Source organism: Delphinus delphis, chromosome 11, assembly GCF_949987515.2.
Source record: "Delphinus delphis chromosome 11, mDelDel1.2, whole genome shotgun sequence".
Classification (NCBI taxonomy): domain Eukaryota; kingdom Metazoa; phylum Chordata; class Mammalia; order Artiodactyla; family Delphinidae; genus Delphinus; species Delphinus delphis.
The window spans coordinates 87,578,351-87,602,411 of NC_082693.1; the positions used below are offsets into that span (position 1 = coordinate 87,578,351).

Consider the following 24,061-nt stretch of genomic DNA (forward strand, 5'->3'; position numbering starts at 1 on the left):
CCCACTTTGACAATGCATCTGGGGCAAACCACATGCTGCGGGTTCACCTTTGCCACCACTCTCTCTCCATAGCAGCCACCCTCCTGTTTTTGCTTGCCTGTCTCAGAGGTAGGAGAGAGAGATGGAAGCTCAGAGAGGGCAAATGACCTGGACAGGGTCACACAGCCAAGAAAAAGTTCAAAACCTAGACCTTTATGCAATGCTAAGACTTTCCATTCTAAAGTCTCCAGCCACTGACATTTTCTAGTAGATGACTCTGACCTTAGCTGAGAAGCCTGACAGATTATAGCCAGCATGTAGAGTCACACTGCCTGGGTTAATATCCTAGCTACTTACTAGCTGTGTGACCTTGGGAAAGATAATGTTTCCCCATATGTAAAATGGGAGCAAGACCTTCCACACAGGATTAAGAAGTAACCAAGTTAATATAAGGCACTTAAAACGCTATCAAGCACTTTGTGTTTGCTACTGCTAGCTACAACCACTACTGTATACTTAGTATATAAGTAACATCCAAGCATGTAATGAAATATAAAGGGTGGAAGTATCTCCTTGAAATGATAAATTCATTTCGGGGGAATTCCCTGGTGGTCCTAGGGTGAGGACTCAGCGCTTTCACTGCCAGAGCGGGTTCGATCCCCAGTTGGGGAATTAAGATCCCGCAAACCGCGCGTCTCGGCAGGAAAAGAAAAAAAGATAAATTCATTTTGGAGAAAGCTTTAAAAATAAACCTAAAACCTCTACCATTTGTCAGCTTTTAGGCTATGGAGGCAAAATAAAGGTCGGTGGAAATTTTCCTCTGATCCCTACAGTTCCATTTTCACTTATTTAGTCATTGCTTCCACGAAGCCTGCACACACCGTCACAGGTGTCCCGTAGAGCCCATTCACATCATCCCACACAGCAGATTCCTCGCCCAGCTGCTTCAGCTTCCAGCCCTTTCTCCACCCCTTTCCCGTTTAGGCGCCTTCGATTGACGTCAGAAACGGGCGCCGACGCCACAGGAAGCGGCGCCCCGCGCCTCTGCCCTGCCGAGGCGCCTCCTGGAGCCCGTTGGGGAGCGTGTGGACCCCAGCGCGGCGTGGCTTCGAGACCCGTTGGGGCCAAGTCTTTAGCTTGAGGCGTCGCTGCGCCGAGGACGATGAACCGCAGCCGCCAGGTGACGTGCGTGGCCTGGGTCCGCTGCGGCGTGGCCAAAGAGACGCCAGACAAGGTGAGGCCTGGTCGCTCCGAGGTAGGGGTAGCGGCCTCTTTGCAGCACCCTGAGTCAGCCCCACCTGGGGACCTGGACCCGGAACGCGCGGCCCTGGCGCGGCTGGTGGGACTGACGGGGTGAGGCCCGCTGTAGCCTGTTTGTCGTGATTAGGGCTGCGGCTCCGAGGGTCTAGGACTCCTGGGCCTGGGATCGGGGGCCCCGCCTCCTCACGGTCCCTTCCCCCAAGCCCAGCCCCACCCCCAGTTCGCAAACACGTGGACCTCACGGGCTGGAAGGGGGCGGCGTGTTGCTCGGAAGGGGAGCTCCCCCAGAGCCTTGCTGACGACACCACGGCGTCTCCCACCACCCCAGTGCGTTTCCAGGCATAAGGGGAAGAGGGGGCACATGTGTGAAACTCCACTTGCCACTCCTCCGCTCGGCGTTCAGAAGAATAAACTGGATGAAAGTTGTGGTGTAGAAAAGCTGGTATGGAGACCACGGTGTCGTGAGGCTGGGAGTTGAATTAGGAATTTCTCGCAGTAGTCCAAGTGAGATGTTGATGTGGCAGTGGGGATGCGAGGTAAACGCGACACGTCATGAAGGGAAAGCCTACAGGAGTGAGAGACTGAGTCTGTAGCAGAGGAGAAGATTAGTTAAGTTATTCAACAGATACTTAGGAAGCGCTTTCTCTGTACTAGGCATTGTTCAGTGTCCTGGGATAGGCACGAACCAAACAGGAAAAGTCCCTGCCTTTGTGGAGTTGATACGTGCATATATGATACTCTGTCCGTGGGAATAAATGCTGTGAAACAAATAGGGACGGGGGAGTGTTTGTTTCAATGTTACTGAGCCAATTTCACCAGGGCACAGACTGTTTTGTTCACCAGTTTCTCCAATGTTTGGCTCACAGTAGGCATTCAGTGCGGTATATGTAGAATAGGGACAGGAAACCATCTCATATTAAAAATTATTGAAGGAGGTAAGAGTTGTTGTTTAAAAGGAACATACAGCCTTTCAAATACTTGAAGACAGTGATTTCCAAACATGTCTACACATTGGAACCACTTGTGGAGCTTAAAAAATACCAGCTCCCAAGTGTTGTGATTTAATTAGCCTGGAGTAGAGCCTGAGATTGTTAAAAGATTCCCCCATGTGATTCTAATGTGCAGACAAATTTGGAACCATTGCTTGAAGAGTTTATAGGAAGAAGAGACTGAATTTATTCTACAAAGTCCCAGAAAGGAAAACTCAAATCAATAAGAGAAATTAGAAAAATAAGTATCTTTTGATTAAACTTAAGAACCTTTAGTTTCTGGAGCTAACAGTAGAATGTCATCACCCAAGAGGATTTCCACATTATTAAAGGCCTTTTAGCACAAACTGCATGATTGTTTGATTCATCATCTATCATCTACCATGGGCAGAAAACACAGTTTCAAGGAGCTTACAGTTTAGCAGTGATACGGGCGTTTTTAAAAGGTACTGAAGCATTGATTAGGTGAGGGAATGCCAGTTTTTAAGTGAAGAGAATGACTTCAGTTTTGAACAGGATGTCCAAGTGGAGAGTCTTATAGGCAATTGGAAAAATGGAACTACAGTATACAGGGCTAGAGAAGGGAAAGTTTGGAGTAATCTGTTCAGAGATGGTGGTTTTAGTCTTGAGAATGTATGAGCTTTGCAAGGAAGTGACAGCGTAATGAGTGAATACTTGGCAGGGATACCAGGGGAAAGAGGACCAAGGCAAGGGTGGTTTGTTTAGGAATATCCACAGGAAAAATGGGGAGAAGCGGCCAAGGAGTTGGGGTAAGTGGAAGAAAATGAGATGGGGTTTCATAGAAGCCAGTTTATACAGGTCTGTCTTTTTTGAAAAAGACTGGAGAGGTAGACCGAACATGATTTTTTTTTAACAGTTTTAGGTGAGAAGGATCTTAATTTGTAAGGACCTGTGAAAACTCCATTTGACTTTTGATGTCTTTTGAAGCTATGTTTTATGTTAATTTGTAAACTTCTTTTAAATTCAAAGGCTTAAAATGATTTCCTTAAATATATCATAATGAAATGTTTGGTCTTTTATAGGTAGAGCTTAGTAAAGAAGAAGTGAAACGTCTCATTGCTGAAGCAAAGGAAAAATTACAGTAAGTTTTGGGATGTTGACGCCTGTAGTAAAGTCCAGATGAAATGTAAATCTTAAACGATGATGACAAGGCGGTCTTGTTATTGAACGGTGCCTTTTGGGTGATCTTTTTACTTTTTATTTTTTCATTGGCCTAGAGAAGAAGGTGGCAGTGATGAAGAGGAGACAGGCGATCCTTCAGAAGATGGCATGCAGAGTGCCCGTACCCAGGCCCGACCTCAGGAGCCCCTGGAGGATGGCGACCCAGAGGATGACAGGACGCTGGATGATGATGAGCTGGCCGAGTACGCCTTAGATAAATATGATGAGGAAGGTGACCCAGGTTAGAATTCACCCACTTCTGCTGGTTTTTAATCACAAACTCAGTGCGTTAGATCATGCTTCTAGCGTTCCACCAAAGCTTTACTCTGAGAATCTGTTGTCCTTTATGTCAGTCAAATAATCGGGCTCAAGGAAGACAGCATGTTTCCTAAACTGATTTAAAAAAATCAGTTCAGCCCTCTAAGATCTAAAAAACAGGGGGCTTCCCTGGTGGCACAGTGGTTGAGAGTCCACCTGCTGATGCAGGGGACGTGCGTTCATGCCCCGGTCCGGGAGGATCCCACCTGCTGCGGAGCGGCTGGGCCCGTGAGCCATGGCTGCTGAGCCTGTGCGTCTGGAGCCTGTGCTCCGTGACGGGAGAGGCCACAGCAGTGAGAGGCCCGCGTACCGCCAAAAAAAAAAAAAAAAAGATTTAAAAAACAAAAAAATGTTAGTGTGGTGTGTTTTATTGCAAGTAGTGGTTATGATAATCTGTAATTCATTTTTCTTTACCTGCAATGAGAGAGGAATTATTACCTCCATTTTACAGAAGAGAAAACAGGCTTCCAGAGATGAAATAACTTTGCCAGTATCATGCAGCTGGTGATTAATGGAGCTGAGGTTTGAACATTCTCTGGCCCTAAAGCCTTCATGCTTTTCAGTGTACTTCACTAGATGCAGGGGATAGTTTTTTCCATTGGACTCTGGGTTATGGGCCCCTCTGGGTTGGCTTCCATCCTACTAGGACAGAGGCCATGGGAATACAGAGAAAGAGCTAACCAGCCTGGAGAAAAGCCATTCAGACACTGCTCCCTGATGCTCTCTATACCCTGCAGAGTATTGACTCTGTCTTTCTCATCCAGTAGAAATTCCCCTCTCTGTTGCCTGTCAGATGTTTAAGACGTATTAGCCCTGCCTCCTTAAAGTAGCTTCTCCTGAAAATTAAGAGTATCTTCCTTCTTCTGAGTTTCATGTTATTTGGGGTCTACTCTATGTCATCTTTGCAGACATGCCATAAAAGAATGCCATAAGTTTGGTGAAAAGGGCATGTGGTATCCTCTCTTTCAGATTCATTAGGCAAGTTAGCATATCAGTGGTTATGAGACATCTTGCAATAAAGAAACCTATTTAACTTTATGAGACTCATTATTTTTCAATTTTATTTGACCAAGCAACCCTTAATTCATTGTGTTGATACCAGTGCTTTAGGGACTTATTTATTTCCAGGTCTGCGAGGCCACCTCTCTGTAGCACTTTTGAATAATGAGTACAAGGAGCAAACTAGAGGATCTGAGTAGAGTTCTAACATTTTCTAAAAGGGAGTTTCTTGGTTTGATTTGATTCTTTTAATGGCAGATTGTGTACTCCAAGACTATCAGATGTGCATTCCAGGGCCAAATATAAATGGCTTTTAAACTCCTATTTATTATTATCCACCATTTCCTTTCCCAATTGTGGATGATCCAGTGTTAGTTATGAAATAGATGGTTGGATCTAAGTCTAAAGATGGGATGCCTTAGGAAAAATGCTTTTGTCAAAATGACTGTTTTATTCATTTTGTTTTATGAATTCTTACAGATACTGAAACTCTTGGTGAATCTCTTTTGGGTCTTACAGTCTATGGGAGTAATGATCAAGATCCTTATGTTACTCTGAAAGATACGGTAAATATCTATATGGCTTTTCTAATTATGCTCCTTAAGTGTTTGAAAAACCTTCCCAAATATCTGATTCTAGTCAATGACTTTTTCTGTCTCCACTTAGGAGCAGTACGAACGTGAAGATTTCTTGATTAAGCCCAATGACAATCTCATAGTTTGTGGCAGAGCTGAACAGGACCAGTGCAATTTAGAGGTACATGGTAAGTGGGATACATCCCTTACTAAAAAGTTTTCTACTTAAGTGATACTAAAATAACCATCATAGTAACTATTATGGATTTCTAAGCACCAGATCCTTCTGTATTTCATTTAAGTTGGTTACCTAGTTAAATCAGACTTCCTGGTTATTGTGCCTGGGCATGTGTAGTCCAATGTGTTACTTTGGTACTTGACTTTACTTATGGAAATAGGTCACCTGGAAGGTTCTAACTGGGTTTTTAAAATCTTTTGTTTAAACATTTTTGCCAGTTTTTAACTTTTTCCCCTCAATGGAGAAAACCTGGAAGTAAAACTATTTTAAAATGCAAGAAAAAATTATAATCTCATTAGCGTAGGGTAACTTTTTACCCTGGCTCTTTACTCCAGTTTGCTTTCTGGCTGTTTTTTCTTTATGTGGCAAAGATTACACTCAATATAATTTATCCTGCTTTTTTTCAGAGTCATTTCAAATAGATCCCCTTTTGCAAAACATTTTATTCTTTTCATAAAACTTCAGCATAGAGGCCCACATTTTTCTTCAGAGACCAAAACATTTTGGTCACCTTTCTCGGTGCAGAGAATGTTTGCACTAAAGCCAGGGATGAATACAGTTGAACCTTGAACAACACGGGGTTGAACTGCATAGATCCACTTATATGCAGACTTTTGTTAATAGTAAATACTACAGTACTACACGATGCGAGTTTGGTTGGGATACAGAGGGTGGACTATAAGTTATACAGGGATTTTCTCCTGTGCAGAGGGTCAGCATCCCTAACTTCTGCATTGTTCAAGGGTCAGCTGTACTTTGAATCTGAAGTAGGCAATGATTTGAATTTTTCTTTTTTATTGGAATTCTTAAATCAGATATTTCTTAATGTTGATATTTATTAATTCAACAAACATTAATGACTATTTTCTTAAAATAGACCTTTAAGATATCTGGAATATTCTGCCTCCATATTTTCCCTTTTTCTTTTTTTTGCCCCTTCCTGTGTGCACATGTCCTCAGACACGTCCATTCGTGCCCAGATACTCTCCTTCCCCAACACTCTTCTGTTCATCTGTCTGAAAATTTTGAAGCTTTAAAGAGATTAATAGGCTAATGCCTTTTCTTATAGGAAACACAGTTTGAAAATTAAAACCCTTGGGTTTAATGTTTTACTCCATTTTTTAGCTTGAATTTCTTCAAGACTGCCCTCAGGAAGCCTATCAATCAGGCCATTTTTATTCCATGGCCCATTGTGATCTATTTATAAAGTCAAAAAGGCTTTAAATAGCAAATACGTCAATGTGAAGTTATTCTCCTAATTATCTTTGAACTATTTACATATTTCAAGTGTAAACCATGATGATGGAATTTTTAAAACACCAATTCTAATTTCAAAAAATTGCAACTATTACGGTTTGTCATCGTTGATTTTTATGCATTCTTATTTGAGAATTTACTGTAGTCATTCCTTTAAATCTCGTGAGCCTTAGACAGGAGCTGAGAAGTTGAAGTAAAGCAGTTGTATTCCTATGTTGTTCTAGGTTAGGTCATTAATGATATATTTTACTTGGATTTGGTGTGAATCTCCAGATTACCTAGTATATCTCTGTTCGAGAATAATTTCAAAATTGCACTCTAAATCAAATCTGAATAATAATCTGACATGGTTAAAAGAAGAGTATTTTAAGGCATCATCATCATTTTTATTTAAAATGTAAGCTGAGTACATTGACCATAGTTGAGGTTCTTGCAGGGCCACAACCTAATCATTTTGAACACATTCTTATCATAACGTGATGTGATAGAGCATTACATGGAATCTGCTGATCCCAAGATCTGTCCCAGATGCAGTGGTCTGAAGAATTTTTTAAAAATCCTTAGCTTATCTTAACATTGCTTCTTTCTAGTAAAAAACATATTGGGGGAAATTTCTGACTACTTGGGCTCTATTTTTATCAGTGTTTCATTATATAATTTTTAAAAGGCTTCTTATTGATTTTAACAATAAATATTAAAGAAGCAATTTTTGACAGGCATTTAGACTTCTAAATATGAGTTATTTCTCTCCAGTGCTGATTTGTTCTTCTTTACTTATGACCAGATAGACCTTTAAAAGATAAAATAATAATGAAGTACTTCTTATGGAGACCTCGTTTGTTTTCTGTAATTGGTGAACCAGAAGGTAGGACCATTTTAGCCGGGGAGCATGCAGATGGAGTATTCAGGCAGATGTCAATTCTCTCTCAGTGTTCCTGTTCCCCTTTGGGGCACACCAGGTGCTGGGAATATATTTGACATGAAAAATTTTTGCCTAGCAATAAATACTTTGGAATGTCTTTAATGTCATAAAATATGTCTCACTTTAAGCAAGTGTCTCCCATAGGTTTAAAAGGGAGAATCTTTTCTTTTGAGCGGGATATGATTTCTTATTCTGATGTAATAAAGTCTCTTTTCCCAATCTTCTCAGTTTATAATCAAGAAGAAGATTCTTTTTATGTCCACCATGATATCCTGTTGTCTGCATACCCTTTGAGTGTGGAATGGCTGAATTTTGATCCTAGCCCAGATGATTCAACTGGTAATTAGAAAAGTTGAGATTGCTCAATGGTTCTACTCCTATGTGTTTTTCCTAGCCACATAAGTTACCTATTTTGTGTGAATGTTTTCATAATTATTGATGTTTTATGAAGTTAATGTTATTTTATGAAGTTATATAGTTCTCCAAGCACAATCACTTAATTGTTTTGGGTCTGTGTGTCTCCAGACTTTGGGCAGGCTAAGGAGGTTGCTGCTCCAGTAGGCAGAAGGACAGGGCCTGGAAGCTTTGGGTCTGCAGAACTGTGTGAAGGTCTCCTACAAACCCAAACCTATAAACTGGCATGGTGTGTCTGATGTTACCAGCTAGAGTTTAGTGCATGACCCTTTTCAGAAAACATCAAGGTAAACCAAAATGAAGAAAGAATTGGGCTCTTGTGTTAGTCCCTTTGGCCATAGCTGCACAGTACTAGTTGCCCCTGCATACTTCTTAACAAGGATAAAAACTGTTAATAGTCATACCTTACATCTTGTTTGCAAAGCTTGTTCACATTCATGATATTCAAATTGTTATTCAAATTGTGGTCTGAGGACGGCAGCACAGCATTGCCATCACTTAGGAGCCAGTTAGAAATGCAGTTTTGGGGCCCCACCCAAGACCTGAAACTGAATCTGCATTTTAACAACATTCAGGTGGTGTACACACATACGAAAGTTTGAGAGAAACTGCTCTAAGCCATGACTCAGTTAATCTGAAGTGTAATGTATTTCATTAGGAGTTGTATTTTAAATCATAAGTATATCATCTCCTCCTGTAGGAAATTACATTGCTGTGGGAAACATGACCCCCGTTATTGAAGTGTGGGACCTTGATATAGTGGACTCTTTGGAGCCAGTCTTTACACTTGGAAGTAAGCTATCAAAAAAGAAGAAAAAGAAAGGAAAGAAGGTAAACAAGCTAATAGATATTTAAACTCTGATGACAAACAGAGAGGTTTGTGGGGCTGGGGACGGGGAATGGGAACATGCACTTTTTCAGTTAGACACTTTTGGTGAAATAGGACAGGTAATTATGAAGTTACTCTAGTTTCTAGTTTTGAAAAGCCCATCCAAAGAAAAATTGACTTCTGATTATATAAAACCTCCACTGGCACGTTATCCATCCTTACACAAAACAAATTACTCTTAAGGTTATGATCTTCCTTCATAGAGAGTAGCTGTTCACACTAAAATGCTATTTTTGAACTTTTAAAATATTTCTATTTAGCCTTGAGTATGTTGAATTCTAAATATCCATGTATTCCTGTAGCTTTGAAAACTGTCAGGTTTTTGGTGGCGGAGAGATGGGTGGGGTGAGGATTGACTTGTAGAATTATAGCACCTAGGTTAAGAACTACTATAGTTTCTTCCCTGTAAAGAACATTTATCACGTCTCTCAAGTAAGAGGAGGAAAAGGTGTTTCTTTCCCTAGATATTTGGGCAAGTTTACTTAAAATCAAAATAAGGTTTAAAGAATCTTTCAAATTAATATACCAATTTTATTTGGGGGTGTACTTTAATACCAAAAGTAATTAAACAATTATTACAGAATTCCTCAGCAGATGGGCATACCGATGCTGTCCTTGACCTTTCTTGGAATAAGCTGATCAGGTAAAAAATACCATTTGCAGGACTGTTAAAGACGGTAACCAGCGTGATTCTACCTCCTGTCTACACTTATCTCTCTACATTATGAGTTTCACATCTTTGTGTCCATGTTTTATTTTCTTTTCCTGCAGTACAAGCTACTGGAAGGCAGGAGCTCTGCTGTCTGTATCCTTGCACCCCCCAGCATCACCTGCCAGCTCTTCACTTAGTAGATGCTCATTACATATTTGGGGACCAAGTGCCCTCCTCTCCAACACCACTGGGAAAAAGCAGTATGTACTGCAGTGCCAGTGGTGCAGTAGAATTGTTTCTTCAGGGAAGACGTTTTTCTCACTTCATTTAGTTTTCACATCTCATCCACGTGTTCTTTATATATATATATATTTTTTTTTTTTAACTGGTAAAATATATGTAACATTACCATTTTAACCACGTTTAGGTATACAGTTCATTGGACATTTTTGCATATTGTGTGCAAAACGATCCACCATTCAACTCCAGAACCTTTTCATCTTCCAGAACTGAAACTATATGCCCATTAAACAGTAACTCCCCATTTCCTGCTCCCCCCAGGCCCTAGTAACTACCGTTCTACTTTCTGTCTCTATGAGTTGACTCCTCCAGGTACCTCTTTTTTTTTTTAACATCTTTATTGGAGTATAATTGCTTTACAGTGGTGTGTTAGTTTCTGCCTTATAACAAAGTGAATCAGCTATACATGTACATACGTCCCCATATCTCCTCCCTCTTGCGTCTCCCTGTTATAAGTGGAATCATACAGTATTTGTCCTCTTGTGACTGGCTTACTTCACTTAGCAAAAGTTGTAGCATGTGGCAGTATTTCCTTCCTTTTTAAGGCTGAATAATATTCCATTGTACGTATATGCCATATTTTGTTTATCTATCTGTTGATGGACACCTGGGTTGCTTCCACCTCTTGGCTTTTGTGAATAATGCTGCTGTTATTGACACAGATATAAATAATGTGGGTTTATGTGTATCTGTTAGAGTCTCTGCTTTCAGTTCTTTTGAATATATAGCCAAAAATGGAATTGCTGGATCTAATGGTAGTTCTATGTTTACCTTTCTGAGGAACCACCATACTGTTTTCTACAGCAATTGCACCATTTACCTCCCCTCCAGCAGTGCACAAGGGTTCCAGTTTTTCCACATCCTCTCCATCACTTGATACCTTCTGTTTTTGTTATTGTTGTTTTCATAATAGCCATCCAAACAGGTGTGATGCAGTATCTCATTGCAGTTTTTTATATAAATTTATTTATTTATTTTTATTTATTTATTAGTTTTGGCTGTGTTGGGTCTTCGTTGCTGTGCGTGGGCTTTCTCTAGTTGCCGCAAGCAGGGGCTACTCTTCGTTGTGGTGCGCAGGCTTCTCACTGCGGTGGCTTCTCTTGTTGCAGAGCATGGGCCCTAGAGTGTGCGGGCTTCAGTAGATGTGGCGCGTGGGCTCAGTAGTTGTGGCTTGTGGGCTCTAGAGTGCAGGCTCAGGAGTTGTGGCGCACGGGCTTAGTTGCTCTGCGGCATGTGGGATCTTCCCGGACTAGGGCTTGAATCCGTGTCCCCTGCATTGGCAGGCGGATTGTTAACCACTGCGCCACCAGGGAAGCCCTCATTGCAGTTTTGATTTGCATTTCTGTAATGATTAGTGCTGTTGATCGTCTTTTCAAGTACTTATTGGCCATTTTTATATATTCTTTGGAGAAATGTCTATCCAAGTCTTTTTGTCCATTTTTCAATTGGTTGTTTGGTTTTTTGTTTTTGAGTTGTGTGAGTTCTTTATATATTCTGAATGTTAATCTCTTATGAGATTTATGATTTGCCAATATTTTCCCCCATTCGATTGGTTGCCTTTAACTCTATTGAAGTGTCCTTTGATGCACAGAAGTTTTTCATTTTGATGTAGTACAGTTCATTTTTACTTTTGTTGCCTGTGCTTTTAGTATTATAGCCAAGAAATCATTGCCAAATCCATTGTCATGAAGATTTTCCCCTAAAAGTTTTATAGTTTTAGCTCTTAAGTCTTTGATCCATTTTGAGTTAATTTTTCTATACTGTGTAAGGTAAGGGTTCACCTTAATTCTTTTGCATGTCATCCACATATTTTTCATACTTATCCTTAAACAACAATTATGCAAAGGGGCCATTTTCCTAATAGTGTAGTTGGTTTGAGGGGCTGCTAAGGCAAGGGAGGTAAGCATTAGGTTGAGTACAGCTTACTTAAGGGAGGTAAGAACAAACTGGATTACCCAGGGCACTTTTTTTTTTTAAAGCATTTCTATTACACTGGACACTTTATAATTATGAGCATTCTAAGGAAGATCCCAGAGTGCTGGCTTAACTGAAGGATATCCTATCTTGTTTGTGTTCAGACCTCTTCAGAGTTACGACTATTTGGGGAAATGGACCTGAGAAAGTTGTTTAGGTTAGTATTTCCCAAACATAGCTGCAAATCAGAAACTTCTGGGTAACCCTTTAAGGTACAAGTTCCCAGTCTCTAATCCCCCAAGATTGAGTCAGTTGTTCTGGAGCAGGGGCCCAAGAATCTGTTGGTGTTTTTGTTTTTATTTTCAAAGCTTCCCCAGATGAACCTCTTGCTGCCGGGCTACAGGCAGTTGTTTGGGTTTTGCTTGAATTGGCCCTGATCCTGATGAATGGGGGGATAAATAAGAGATCTAATAATGAGTGTACCATGCTTTTAGAAACCCAATTTTATATATAAATTCTTATATAGCAACTGTTACTTTGAGCAACTGAAAGTTCTTTCTAATGGAACAACCTCTCGTCAGTATTCCAACTGACTCATCAATTCCTTTCCCCAGCCACAATTCCCTAGTTCCATTTAGACCCTTATCAGCACCTGTACTCCCTTCCATCCCCATCTGCACTCACATCTCTTTGACTTCAGTGCCACAGATTTCTTTGCTCCTTCACTCTCCTTTCTCTATCTTATTTTAGATCTTCGTTCTCCTTTCCCCTTTCTTTACTGAAAAGGTGCAGTATGCTTTAAAATATGTCCCATACTCCAGTGCACAGAGTTTAGGATTACGGTGAGGAATAACATGTTGACCTTGTTACTGGTGGGGCCCTTGGTTTCTAGTAAAATCCTCCCAGGAAAAAAAAAATGCATGTTCTCTGCTAATTCATACTCTTGTTGGAGTGCTCTTCTTGCGGTTGTAGTGTTCAGAAGTTTTGTTTTTGTTTTTTTCGCCTCATACAATAAGAACTTTAATGTGGGAGGAATCTCAGATATTTTTGGAATGACTGGGATGAAAAATGTACTGTGGAATTTTAACTTTTTGCTGTTGGGAGACATAGAATATAAATAAACTAGTTACTGGGAATTTAAATTAATATTTAATTTATAAAATGCTAAGGACTTAAAACATTGTGACCTGTATGTGGGACTTAATGGTAGAAAAAAGCTAGCATGACCTGAATATACATGATCCTCCTAAGAGACCTTGCATATATCACTGAAATGTGAGTTACAAAACTGAAAGTAGTTTGTATAATGGAAGTAATTTATTGAGGAAATAATATCTGAAAATGAGTCCATCAGCATTTTATTTCAGCAGTATATTGGTTTTCTGAACAAAAACATTACTGTCACTAATGGCCTAATTTTGTATTGAGCCATGTTAAAGTTCGATGTTGAAGAATGAGCTTTCAATTTCAGGAGTATCTGTATTTTTAGGAGGCAGCTAACATTTATCAAGGGCCTGCTATGTCCCAGTTACTCAGCCAGGTTCTTGCATAGCAGCTCTTTGAGGTTGGTTGTTTCATTCTCGTTGGCAGGCAAGTGGCAGCACCAAGACTCCATTTCAGGTTTTCTGGGCCCTAAAGCCTGTGTTCCTCTGTAGAACTACATTATTAGCGCTTGATCCCTAAGAGGTAGACATATTGGGTTTTTTCTGTTAATAGCATTTAATGCTCTTTTTTAAGGAAGAAAAAAAAACAGTTGAGATGTAATTCATAATATATGACCTAAGGGCTTTCCTGGTGGCACAGTGGTTGAGAGTCCGCCTGCCGATGCAGGGGACACGGGTTCGTGCCCCGGTCCGGGAAGATCCCACATGCTGTGGAGGGGCTGGACCTGTGAGCCATGGCCGCTGAGCCTGCGCATCCGGAGCCTGTGCTCCGCAGCGGGAGAGGCCACAACAGTGAGAGGCCCGCGTACCGCAAAAAACAAACAAACAAACATAATATATGACCTAGCAAGTACACGTCATAAAATCCACTCTTTTAAAGTATATAATTCAGTAGTTTTCAGTATATTCACAAAGTTATGCAGCCGTCACCACTGTCTAATTCCATAACATTTTCATCAGTCCAAAAACCATGCCATACCCATTAGCAGTCACTCCTCGTTCTCCTGTCCCTCCAGCCCCTGGTAGCTACTCATATGCTTTCTGTCTCTGTGGATTTGCCTATTCTGGACATTTCCTAGAAATGGAATCATATAATACGTGGTCATATGTATCTGGCTTCTGTCACTTGCATAATGTTTTCAAGGTCCATCCATGTTGCAGCATCTATCAGTACCTCATTTTCTATTGCTGAATAATATTCTCTTGTATTGGATATACCACATTTTGTGTATCCATTCACCAGTTAATGGACATTTAGTTTGTTTTTGCCTATTATGAATAATGCTGCTGTGAACATTCGTGAACAAGTTTTTGCATGGACATATGTTTTCATTTTCTTGGATACATACCTAAGAGTTTAATTGCTAGGTCATGTGGTAGTGTCTCTACCATTTACATTCCCACCAGCAATGTAGGGGGGTTCCAGTTTCTCTACATCTTGCTAGCGCTTGTCTATCTTTTTCATTATAGAGATCCTGTATGAAGTGGTCTCCCATTTTTTTGATTTTCATTTCCCTAATGACTAATGGTGTTGAGCATCTTTTCACGTGCTCATTGGCCATTTGTATATCTTCTTTGGAGAAATGTCTGTTCAGATCCTTTGCCCATCTTCTGATTGGGTTTGTCTGTTTATTTTTTGGTTGAGAGTTCTTTATGTATTCTAGATACAAGCACTTTATCACATATATGATTTACAAATATTTTCTCCAGTGGGTTGTTTTTTCACTTTCTTGGTAGTCTTATTTGCATCACAAAAGTTTTTCATGCTGATGATATCCAGTTTCTTTTTTTTGTTTTTGCTTTTGGTGTCATATCTAAGACCATTGCCTAACCCATTGTCATGAAGATTTATACCTGGGGTATTTTGGGTTTTTTTTTTTTTTTTTTGAGTGCTTTAGAGTTTTAGCTGTTATGTTTAGTAGACCTGTGATCTATTTTCGATCCCTTTTTGTGTATAGTGTGAGGTGGGGCTCTATCTTCATTTTTTTGCTGTAGAATATCCAGTTGACCCTGAGTCATTTGTTGAAGATACTGTTTTTTTCCCCATTGAACTAAGCATAAATACTCTTGGCACCCTTGTCAAAAACCAGTGAACATAAGAACATAAATTTGAGGGTTTAATTCTGGACTTTTCTATTCTGTATGTCTGTCCTATGCCAGTACCACATTGTTACGATTACTGTTGTTTTTCAGTCAGTTTTGAAATCAGGAACTGTGAACTTTTCAACTTGCTGTCCTTTTTTCAAGATTATTTTGACTAGTCTGGGTCCCTTGCATTTCCATATCAATTTTTAAAACCAGCATTCAGTTTTCTGCAAAAGGGTCAGCTGGGATTGTGGTTGAATCTATAAATCAGTCTGTAGTTGGCAATATTTCTGTCTTAATGTTAAGCCTTCCAGTCCGTGAGCATGAAATGACCTTCCATTAATTTAGATACTCTTTAATTTCCTTCAACAATCTTTGTTTTCAGTATATTAAAAATCTTACTTTTCTTTTGTTAAATTTATTCCTAAGTATTTTATTCTTTTTGATGGTATTGTAAATGGAATTCTTACATGTAATCCTCTTGATTTTTAAAAGATTACCTGATTTGTTTCCTTTCTCAGAAATGTGCTGGCCAGTGCATCAGCTGATAACACTGTTATTCTGTGGGATATGTCCTTGGGGAAACCAGCAGCCAGCCTTGCCGTACATACAGACAAGGTATGGTGATTTAATGGATAAAAGGGATTCTAAAAAATCTGAGACATATGTTGACTACAAATAATCCCAAACACTTATATATGGCTTTTTGTGAATTACAAAGTGCTTTGACATGCTATCTCACTGGATCCTTCACAGAGCCCTTTGTGATAGTTAAAATTACCCACCTGAGAGATGCAAAAATGGGTGCAGAAAGGTGAAGTGACTAGGAACATTAGTGCTTTGCAGCATTTTTACAGAGGCTCCTAAAAAGGGTTGAAGGGGTATCAGTCACCAAATGGGGTTAAAGAATCTAACAGATGTTACTACAGAACCCAGGGATCTAATGTGCTAATGTACATTGTGAAACTTCCGGAACGTGTGGAGTTGCCCAGTAAGTTTGACAGCTCCCATTTTTTCTTCTGATTATAGTTTAGCATGAGGGACATAGGTATACTGCCAAGCACAGTTTGGGTAGTGCTGCATTGTGTCTCTTAAGTGTCAGCCTTTATCCAGAAGTATGTTTTGTCCTTTTGATTATGCAGTACATTTACATTTCTTTAGGTAGTACTACATTTCAAAGGGAAAAACCTGTAGAAACACTGCCAGATTGAGTCTCACCAAGTATAAGGCAGTTTTACCAAACCAAAACAAACATTGATCTATTCATTTATGTTTCTTCTTTTCAGGTCCAGACTCTCCAGTTTCATCCATTTGAAGCACAGACTCTGATTTCTGGATCATATGATAAGTAAGAAAGCGTTTCAGGAATTATTGCTGTCGTTTTTATCCTCTTGAACTAATTCAGAAAGTGTCACTTGATGCTCAGGTAGAATTTATTACTGAGGCTCTGTGTGTTTAAATTTGTAGGACTACTTATTTGTCCTTTCAACTTGATCCTTTCAATCTGCAAGGGAATATGGTTCTGTTATAATGTAGTTCCTAACTAGCAACTATGATTTTTTTAGCAGGTGTATGAGTTAGACATTGCTGTGAAATAAGCCATCCCAAAATTCAGTGACTTAAAGCAGTGAACATTTATTTCTTATCACCTGCAGGGTTGAGCTAATCAAGGCTAGATTCAACTGGTAGCTCTGCTAATCTTGGCTTGTTCAGGCTGGGTCTGGAGACCTGGCTCTCCTTCCTCGTGTTTCACATCTTCCTGGGACCAGCGGGCTGGCCCACACGTGTTGCCATAGCAAGGTCAGGAGTACAAGCAGAGACACCAAGGCCTCTTAAGACCTGGGCTCAGACCTAATATACGTCTGTCTTACTCTTGGCCAAAATAGACATCACATGGAGTGGGAAATGAACTCTGCCTTTAGGGGAGGAACTGTCAGATCACTGACAGAAGGCATGGATGTAGGGAGAAGTGAAGAATTGAGACCACTATGGTCAACCACAGGGGGGTTTCCAGTCATATGTGTGCTTTTTACAGATTGGGTGAGAAGGTAGGAGAGGTAGCTAGTAAAAACAGAAACCAACTTGCAGTCTTTATTTTGATTCCTTACCCTTCTGAAGAGTCCTATATTTACATTTTTTAGTTGGGATTCATGCAAAAATTGCAAAAGTCTATTTATCAGTTCCCCCAACACAGTAGCCTGCTTGTAAAGAGTAAATGTGGCTGAGATGTGAGTTATCTGGCTCTGAGCACTACTGGGGAAGGGGAAATTAGAAATTGTCCCATTCTTTTGGAAATAGAGAGGATTCATCTTGGAAGTAGAGGATTCAGTCTGGGGGAGGTCAAGGCCACTGTGACATCCAGAGCTACCAGTGTCTTCAAGTGACAGGACCAGAGTCCACCAATTAGTAAAAATCAACTCTTCTACTTTTAGATGAGTTGATTTTTCTACTTAAAATAGGCTTTAAATAATTGGATCTTGATTTCATGGTGTTGTTTTATTACCATTTCATTAAAAATAAAACATACAGGAAAATTGAACCCTTAAAACCCTAACTTTGCCTGAACACATCCAGGTCGGTGGCTTTGTATGACTGCCGAAGTCCAGAGGAAAGCCATCGAATGTGGCGATTCAGTGGGCAGATCGAGAGAGTGACTTGGAATCACTTTTCACCTTGTCATTTTTTGGTAAGAGTGTGCATATCACTGTTCGTTTATCAGGTTATTAATGACTTTTTTTCTTTACTTCCATTGTAGAGAGAATCTCTGAAAAGCTTTTTCTGTATTAACAGTGTGAAGTATTTGGGTTTGGGTTTTCTTTAAAAACAAAAATATATTTTTAATAAGAGAACAGTGGATTTGCCACAAAAAGACAGTAAACATGTAAATGATTTTGCTAATTTCCAATCATTCCAAAGTGTCACATTTTATTAGTTGTAATTAGTTGATCATTTTAAAATTACTTTGAAATACTAAGCATGACTAATATCCTTTTTATGTTTTTTAATGGTTAAAGCAGTCCAAAAAAAAATTCCTTTATTTATATATTAGTACTTAAATGGAGCTCCAGTGATGCAGATGCTAGCCTATTTAACTAATATAGCACTTAATATACCACCATCTCCCAGATAGAAAGTTTACGATCATTTTGTAAATACCCTTAATATCTGGAGGATAACAGTTTTCCATGTAGGATCCAAAGATGCCACTGACATTTCAATCCGTGGAAAAATAAAATCCCAGCTTTTATCCAGAAGGGAAGATTAATTAGAGAAATTGTGATACATACATATATTGCCTAATTTTCCTAAAGCAAATACGTAGTGCTTTGTAAATGAGGAAAGGAATTCTTTAAAAAACAGCTTTCTTAAAATATGTGAACAATTTTAATAAGTTTCCTGCACTTGTGGGAACATTTAGTCTCCTCTGTGTGGAGTTGCATGCAGTTCCCAGCTGAGCTCCCTTAAGCCAGATTTCATCTTACAGTTACCAGGAGTGAAGTCCCCATTATATCTGAATGTTGTACTGTACTTTGGCTCTCAGCAGGCAGGCACACATATTTCCTGAGGTTATTTGCTAACAAATGGTTATCAGTACTAAATTCACAAATATTTAGGGAAATGGAAAGTAATCAAAATGGCTTACCTCTTTCCCTCCAGTCTCAAAGGATGGATCTCCCTCTTCTGTTTTTATGCCCATCTGCAGCTCCACCTTCAAGACTGCATCAGTTGTCCTTTTTCCCCCTCCCTTTTTCCTGTCCTGGCTATTGCCCTTGGCCTGTATATAGGCTCAAGTTTCTGTCTCCTGTCCTTGACTAGGTCTCTTAATTCCTTCAAAATTTTCTCTTCCTTTCTTCAAAGTGGAACTGTAATCTGCCTTTCAGTCCTGATCTGATTAAATCTCTGCCAGAATATTGACAGCATTGTCACTCCTTTCTTCAGAACCCCTCTTTCCTTGGCTTCTTTAACACTGTCATTCCCTCCTCCCTCTTTGATTCTTACTTCTGTGAGCTCCTCCTCAGCCTCTACCGTAAGTGGCTGTGCTCTCCAGGTCTCTGTCCTCAACACAGTGCTCTTAATTATATACTCCCGGGGTGTATCCCCTCTGTTCTCAATGGATGTAACTTCTGCCTCTGTGCTTCCATATCTCTGCAGTCTGTATCACTACCACAGCTTCATACTCATATCCAACTGCCTAATAGACATGTCAGCTAAACTAGTCCTTGTAAGAACCAACTCGACTTATCCACAAGTAAATTCTTTATGTCCATGTTAATTTGTAATAAGCTCTTCCGGTAAGTCAGGTACATAGCTGATTTTCACAATGATTTATACTGTTTACCCATTGCTAAATTTTATTGTCATGTAATATTACCTTGCCCATCTTTTACTCTTTCCAGGCCAGTACAGATGACGGCTTTGTATATAATTTGGATGCACGTTCAGATAAGCCAATTTTTACACTTAATGCACACAATGATGAAATTTCTGGTGAGCAAGAATACTGTTTCTTTCGTCTCTATTAACCTATGATGAAGTAAATTTATTTCAAAGTGAGAGTCTCTGAACTTATCTTCCTCTAGGTCTTGATCTAAGTAGTCAAATCAAGGGCTGTCTTGTGACTGCATCAGCGGACAAGTATGTGAAGATCTGGGACATATTGGGAGATAGGCCAAGCCTAGTTCACTCTAGGGACATGAAAATGGTAAGAATATCCCTGGGCATCTTGGTTTTTTGTTTCTGATCTGTCGTGTCGTTTGTCTTTCTCTAGGAATCATTGCACTAAAGAATATGGATTTGTTGGGAGGTTAATTTGGGGCTTAGTCAAATTTGTGCAAGTTTTATAACTTAGGACAGTTTGGGGAGAAATCAATGACTAGCTGGTTCCTTTTCCAACTCACATGATTAACAGTTGCTGGGAAAAACAAGGATGATGAGGGGGTGGTTTTCAAGGACACAAGTGGAATGGCCACATTTTTTTTTTTAACTTTTTATTTTATATTGGAGTACAGTTGATTAACAATGTTAGTTTCAGGTATACAGTAAAGTGATTCAGTTATACATACACATGTATCTGTTCTTTTTCAAATTCTTTTCCCATTTAGGTTGTTACATAATACTGAGCAGAGTTCCCTGTGCTATACAGTAGGTTCTTGTTGGTTATCCATATTAAATATAGCACTGTGTACATGTCAACCCAAATTCCCTAACTATCCCTCTCCCCCTTTCCCCGCAGGTAACCGTAAGTTCCACAATTTTTTAACCTTAAAATCAGGACCATCCCAGGAACTCTTAAACCTTTATAGGGCACCATAGTGGTTGAGGTCAGTTTATCACCTACTTCTTTGTACAACTAGTTCTTACTACACTGATTACTACATAGTAGCAAGAGTTTTAGAAGTAACTGGAATTCAATAATTCATTCATCAAATATTTATTGAGCATATACTGTATGCCAGGCACTAATTATAAAATTTAAATTGCAGACATAGAACACTGCACACAGCTGTTTAAAATTGTATATATGTATATATATAAATATAAATATTTGTGGAAAGGCAGGTTACAGAGCAGTTTTTATAGCATCATTCCATACATATATTTAAATACTTAAGTCTTTGAATGCTTATATTTAAATCTAGAAGACCCTGTCCCAAAACATGAACAGCTGGTTATCTCAGAGTGATTTTTATACTTTTTTGTATTTTCTATGATGCAAATGTTGTAATAGAGTTAAAAATTTTAAATGATTGAATAATGACATCTGGTATCAGCATCATTATGGGAATATTTAGCAGATTAGATTAATTAGGAGGTCCCTATTAGAATGACAATGGAGATGAGAGACCTGAGTGGTCAGAGCATACACCTGTCCTCCCGGAATGTCCATCATGCTGAACTTGTCCAGCTTTGTATTGTAGAGATAGCCCTTCCAACTTGACTGAACTACCTTTGCAAGAGCCTTGAAAGAGATTCTGGTGAGTTGGTTTTGAGTAACCATTCCAATCATAGGTTCTTGTAGACAGGAGTAGGGATCAAGATTAGAGCTTTCTGGAAAGACTGAAATCACTGACTTTGTATTCTCTTCTCAGGGAGTTCTCTTCTGTTCTTCCTGTTGCCCTGATTTACCATTTATTTATGCTTTTGGAGGTCAGAAAGAAGGGCTTCGGGTCTGGGATATAAGCACAATCTCTTCAGGTAAGAATCTTAATTTCCTGCTTTTTCTGGATGAGTTCTATAAGAGCTAAAGTAGTAGAATCTGTGGCTTGAATACATTAAGGAGATAACAAAGATGGATCCAGTGTTCATCCTCTAGTACAGTCTGCTTAGGAAACAGATAAGATCAAATTGTAATTTGGAAATGTTCATGTTCACAAATAAATTTGTCTTCACACTTTAAATGTAGATAATTTTTAAATATCTTTATGACAAAATTTGAATTTTAAAAACAAAAGATTTTATTGGAAAGCTGGAAGGATATATAGTGTGGTCTCAAAGAATGGCCCTCCTCTTCCCAGTGTGAATAAGTCTGCCTTTTTTCAACTACTTCCTAGAAAATCCAGCTTTCCTGAAGGGGCCACTCTGTTCCCTTCTATTACTTACTGATTCTTCCCTCCACTGGGATCCTAAATCCACAAAGTTCTATTCTGATCATGATACAGAGAAAGATGAAGGTAGGAAACAATCAGAAGTACAATAAGGGAAGGACAGCGTCACTGTTATAAGGGCTTGGACATCTGTTATCAAGGTGGATTTGATAAATCCAGGACAAGGCAAAGAAAGTATTAAAAAAAGGAGGACCAATTTAAAACATAGTTAAAACTTCAGAACATTATCTTGGACTTTTGAGCTGGTTACTTACCCATTTATAAAGTGCTAAATATATATTTTTCAAAACAAAATCACCACCACAGGGTAGATAGAGAACCTCATTGCTCATGTCTACATTTTAGTCTCTTTTTATATTATAGGGTCTTAGTTTTCTGATCTGGTAGCTTCTTAACCATTTATTTATGTTTTAGTAAATGAAGCATTTGGAAGACGAGAGAGGCTTGTTCTCAGCAATACAAGAAATTCATCTGTTAGTGGCCCTTTTGGGAGCAGGAGCTCAGCAACACCAATGGAGTCTTAATGAAGAGCATACAGTTTCCTGTTTTATTTACCCTAACTCAGTTTTTTAAAGCTGGCCTAAAGATGTTCCCTGCTGCAGCCATCAAAATGACTGAAACAAAATTGCCTGACATTCCTCTCTGCAGCTGTGGTGGCAGCACAAACAAACAGGGCTGGTCTTCGTACTAACCTTCAAGCATGTGGTATATGGGGCTCCACTTGCATTTCTTGAAAGGGATAATAAAAAAGGTTTTTTAAAAATAATTCCTTAAGTTTGCCATCTGTCACAGGTAGTCTAGGTTTGTAAAATAAGTAGTACTTCATAGAACTTTAAAGGAGGAAAATCCTCTAATATCTTAAAAGATGGGTAAACCCAGGCCTGGAAAAGTGGTAATTAGGCCAAGATTGCACAGTAGACTATGAGCACAGGCAGGTCCCTCTGGGACTACACTTTCCTGACCAGCTGTTCTCCAATTAGTGCTCATGACTTAGAAATGTTCTTAGTGCTACTCTCTTAAAAGTGGCATATGCCTTTTTTTGTCCATAGCATAGTATTCAGTGTTACCAAACAAAAGAGGCATTACATAATGATAGTCCAACAAGAGGATATAACATTTGTAAATAAATATTTAGGTACCCTTATGTTGGGTGAATAAATAAAGCAAATGGTAAAAGAGCTAAAAGGAGAAGTAGCAATACAATTACTAGTAGGAGACTTTAGTACCCTACTTTCACCAATGGGTAGCTCATTCAGACAGAAAATAAGGACACATCAGCCTTAAACGACACACTAGACCAGATGGACTCAGACATATATAGAATATTCCACCCAAAGCAAGAGAATACACATTCTTCTCAAGCACACATGGAATATTCTCCAGGACAGATCATGTTACACCACAAATATGAGTCTCAATAAATTTAAGAAGACTAAAATCATATAAAGCATCTTTTCTAACTAGTTATGAAACTAGACATAAGTTACAAGAAGAAAATTGGAAAATTTCACAAATATGTGAGGATTAAACAACATCCTATTGAACAACTAATGTGTCAAATCAAAAGAACAATGAAAATGGAAATACAACATACCATAATTTATGGGATGCAGCAAGGGTAGTTCTAAGAGGAAAGTTCTTAGCAATGCCTACCATCAAGAAACAAAGATTTCAAACAAATGACCTCACTTTACACCTCAAGGAACTAGAAAAAGAAGAACAAAGCCCGAAGTTAGTAGACAGAAGGAAAAAGATCATGGAAATAAATGGAATAGAGGCTAAAAAGACAACAGAAAAGATGAAACCAAGAGCTACTTTTCAAAAAGATAAAACTGACAAACCTTTTGCTTGACTCAGTAAGGGGAAAAAAAAAAGATGAGGACTTAAAATCAGAACTGAAAGGGGAAATGTTATACCTCAATACCCCAGAAATACAAAGGATCGTAAGAGACTACTATGAGCGCCGTACATTAATAAATTGGACAGCTACCAAGACTGAATCACGAAGAAATAGAAAATCTGAACACACCAATTACTAGTAAGAATGTTGAGTCAGTAACCAAAACCCTTCCAGTAAAGTCCAGGACCAGATGTCTTCAATGGTGAATTATACCAAAGTTAATACCAATCCTCAAACTCTTCCAAAAAATATAAGTGGAGGGAATACTTCCAAACTCATTTTAGAAGGCCAGCATTACCCTGATACCAGACAAGGATGCCCCAAGAAAAGAAAATTAAAGGCCAATATCCCTGATAAAAATAGATGTGAAAATCCACAAAATATCAATATTAGCAAACTGGATTCAACAATACATTAAAA

The 24,061-nt window shown here is 39.1% G+C and overlaps 1 protein-coding gene across 3 annotated transcripts; it reads left to right on the plus strand.

Annotated features, from left to right (window-relative positions):
• Positions 1-977: 977 nt before the first annotated feature.
• PWP1 (PWP1 homolog, endonuclein) lies at positions 978-22,511 on the plus strand. Of its 3 annotated transcripts, XR_009521258.1 has the most exons (16): positions 978-1,213; positions 3,272-3,330; positions 3,467-3,651; positions 5,208-5,293; positions 5,394-5,490; positions 7,948-8,058; positions 8,834-8,964; positions 9,604-9,665; positions 15,658-15,754; positions 16,423-16,484; positions 17,711-17,822; positions 19,534-19,624; positions 19,717-19,838; positions 20,370-21,111; positions 21,226-21,331; positions 22,156-22,186. XR_009521258.1 is itself a non-coding variant. In XM_060025553.1 (15 exons), exons 1-15 carry the CDS (start codon positions 1,142-1,144, stop codon positions 22,263-22,265), a joined length of 1,503 nt encoding a protein of 500 aa, XP_059881536.1. In that variant the 5' UTR covers positions 979-1,141; the 3' UTR covers positions 22,266-22,511. The 3 variants fall into 3 exon arrangements, 2 of the variants coding, with proteins under 2 accessions (XP_059881536.1, XP_059881537.1); XM_060025553.1 differs by lacking the exon at positions 20,370-21,111 and having other exon boundaries at positions 979-1,213; positions 22,156-22,511; XM_060025554.1 differs by lacking the exons at positions 978-1,213; positions 20,370-21,111 and having other exon boundaries at positions 3,285-3,330; positions 3,472-3,651; positions 22,156-22,510.
• The last annotated feature ends 1,550 nt before the right edge of the window (positions 22,512-24,061 follow it).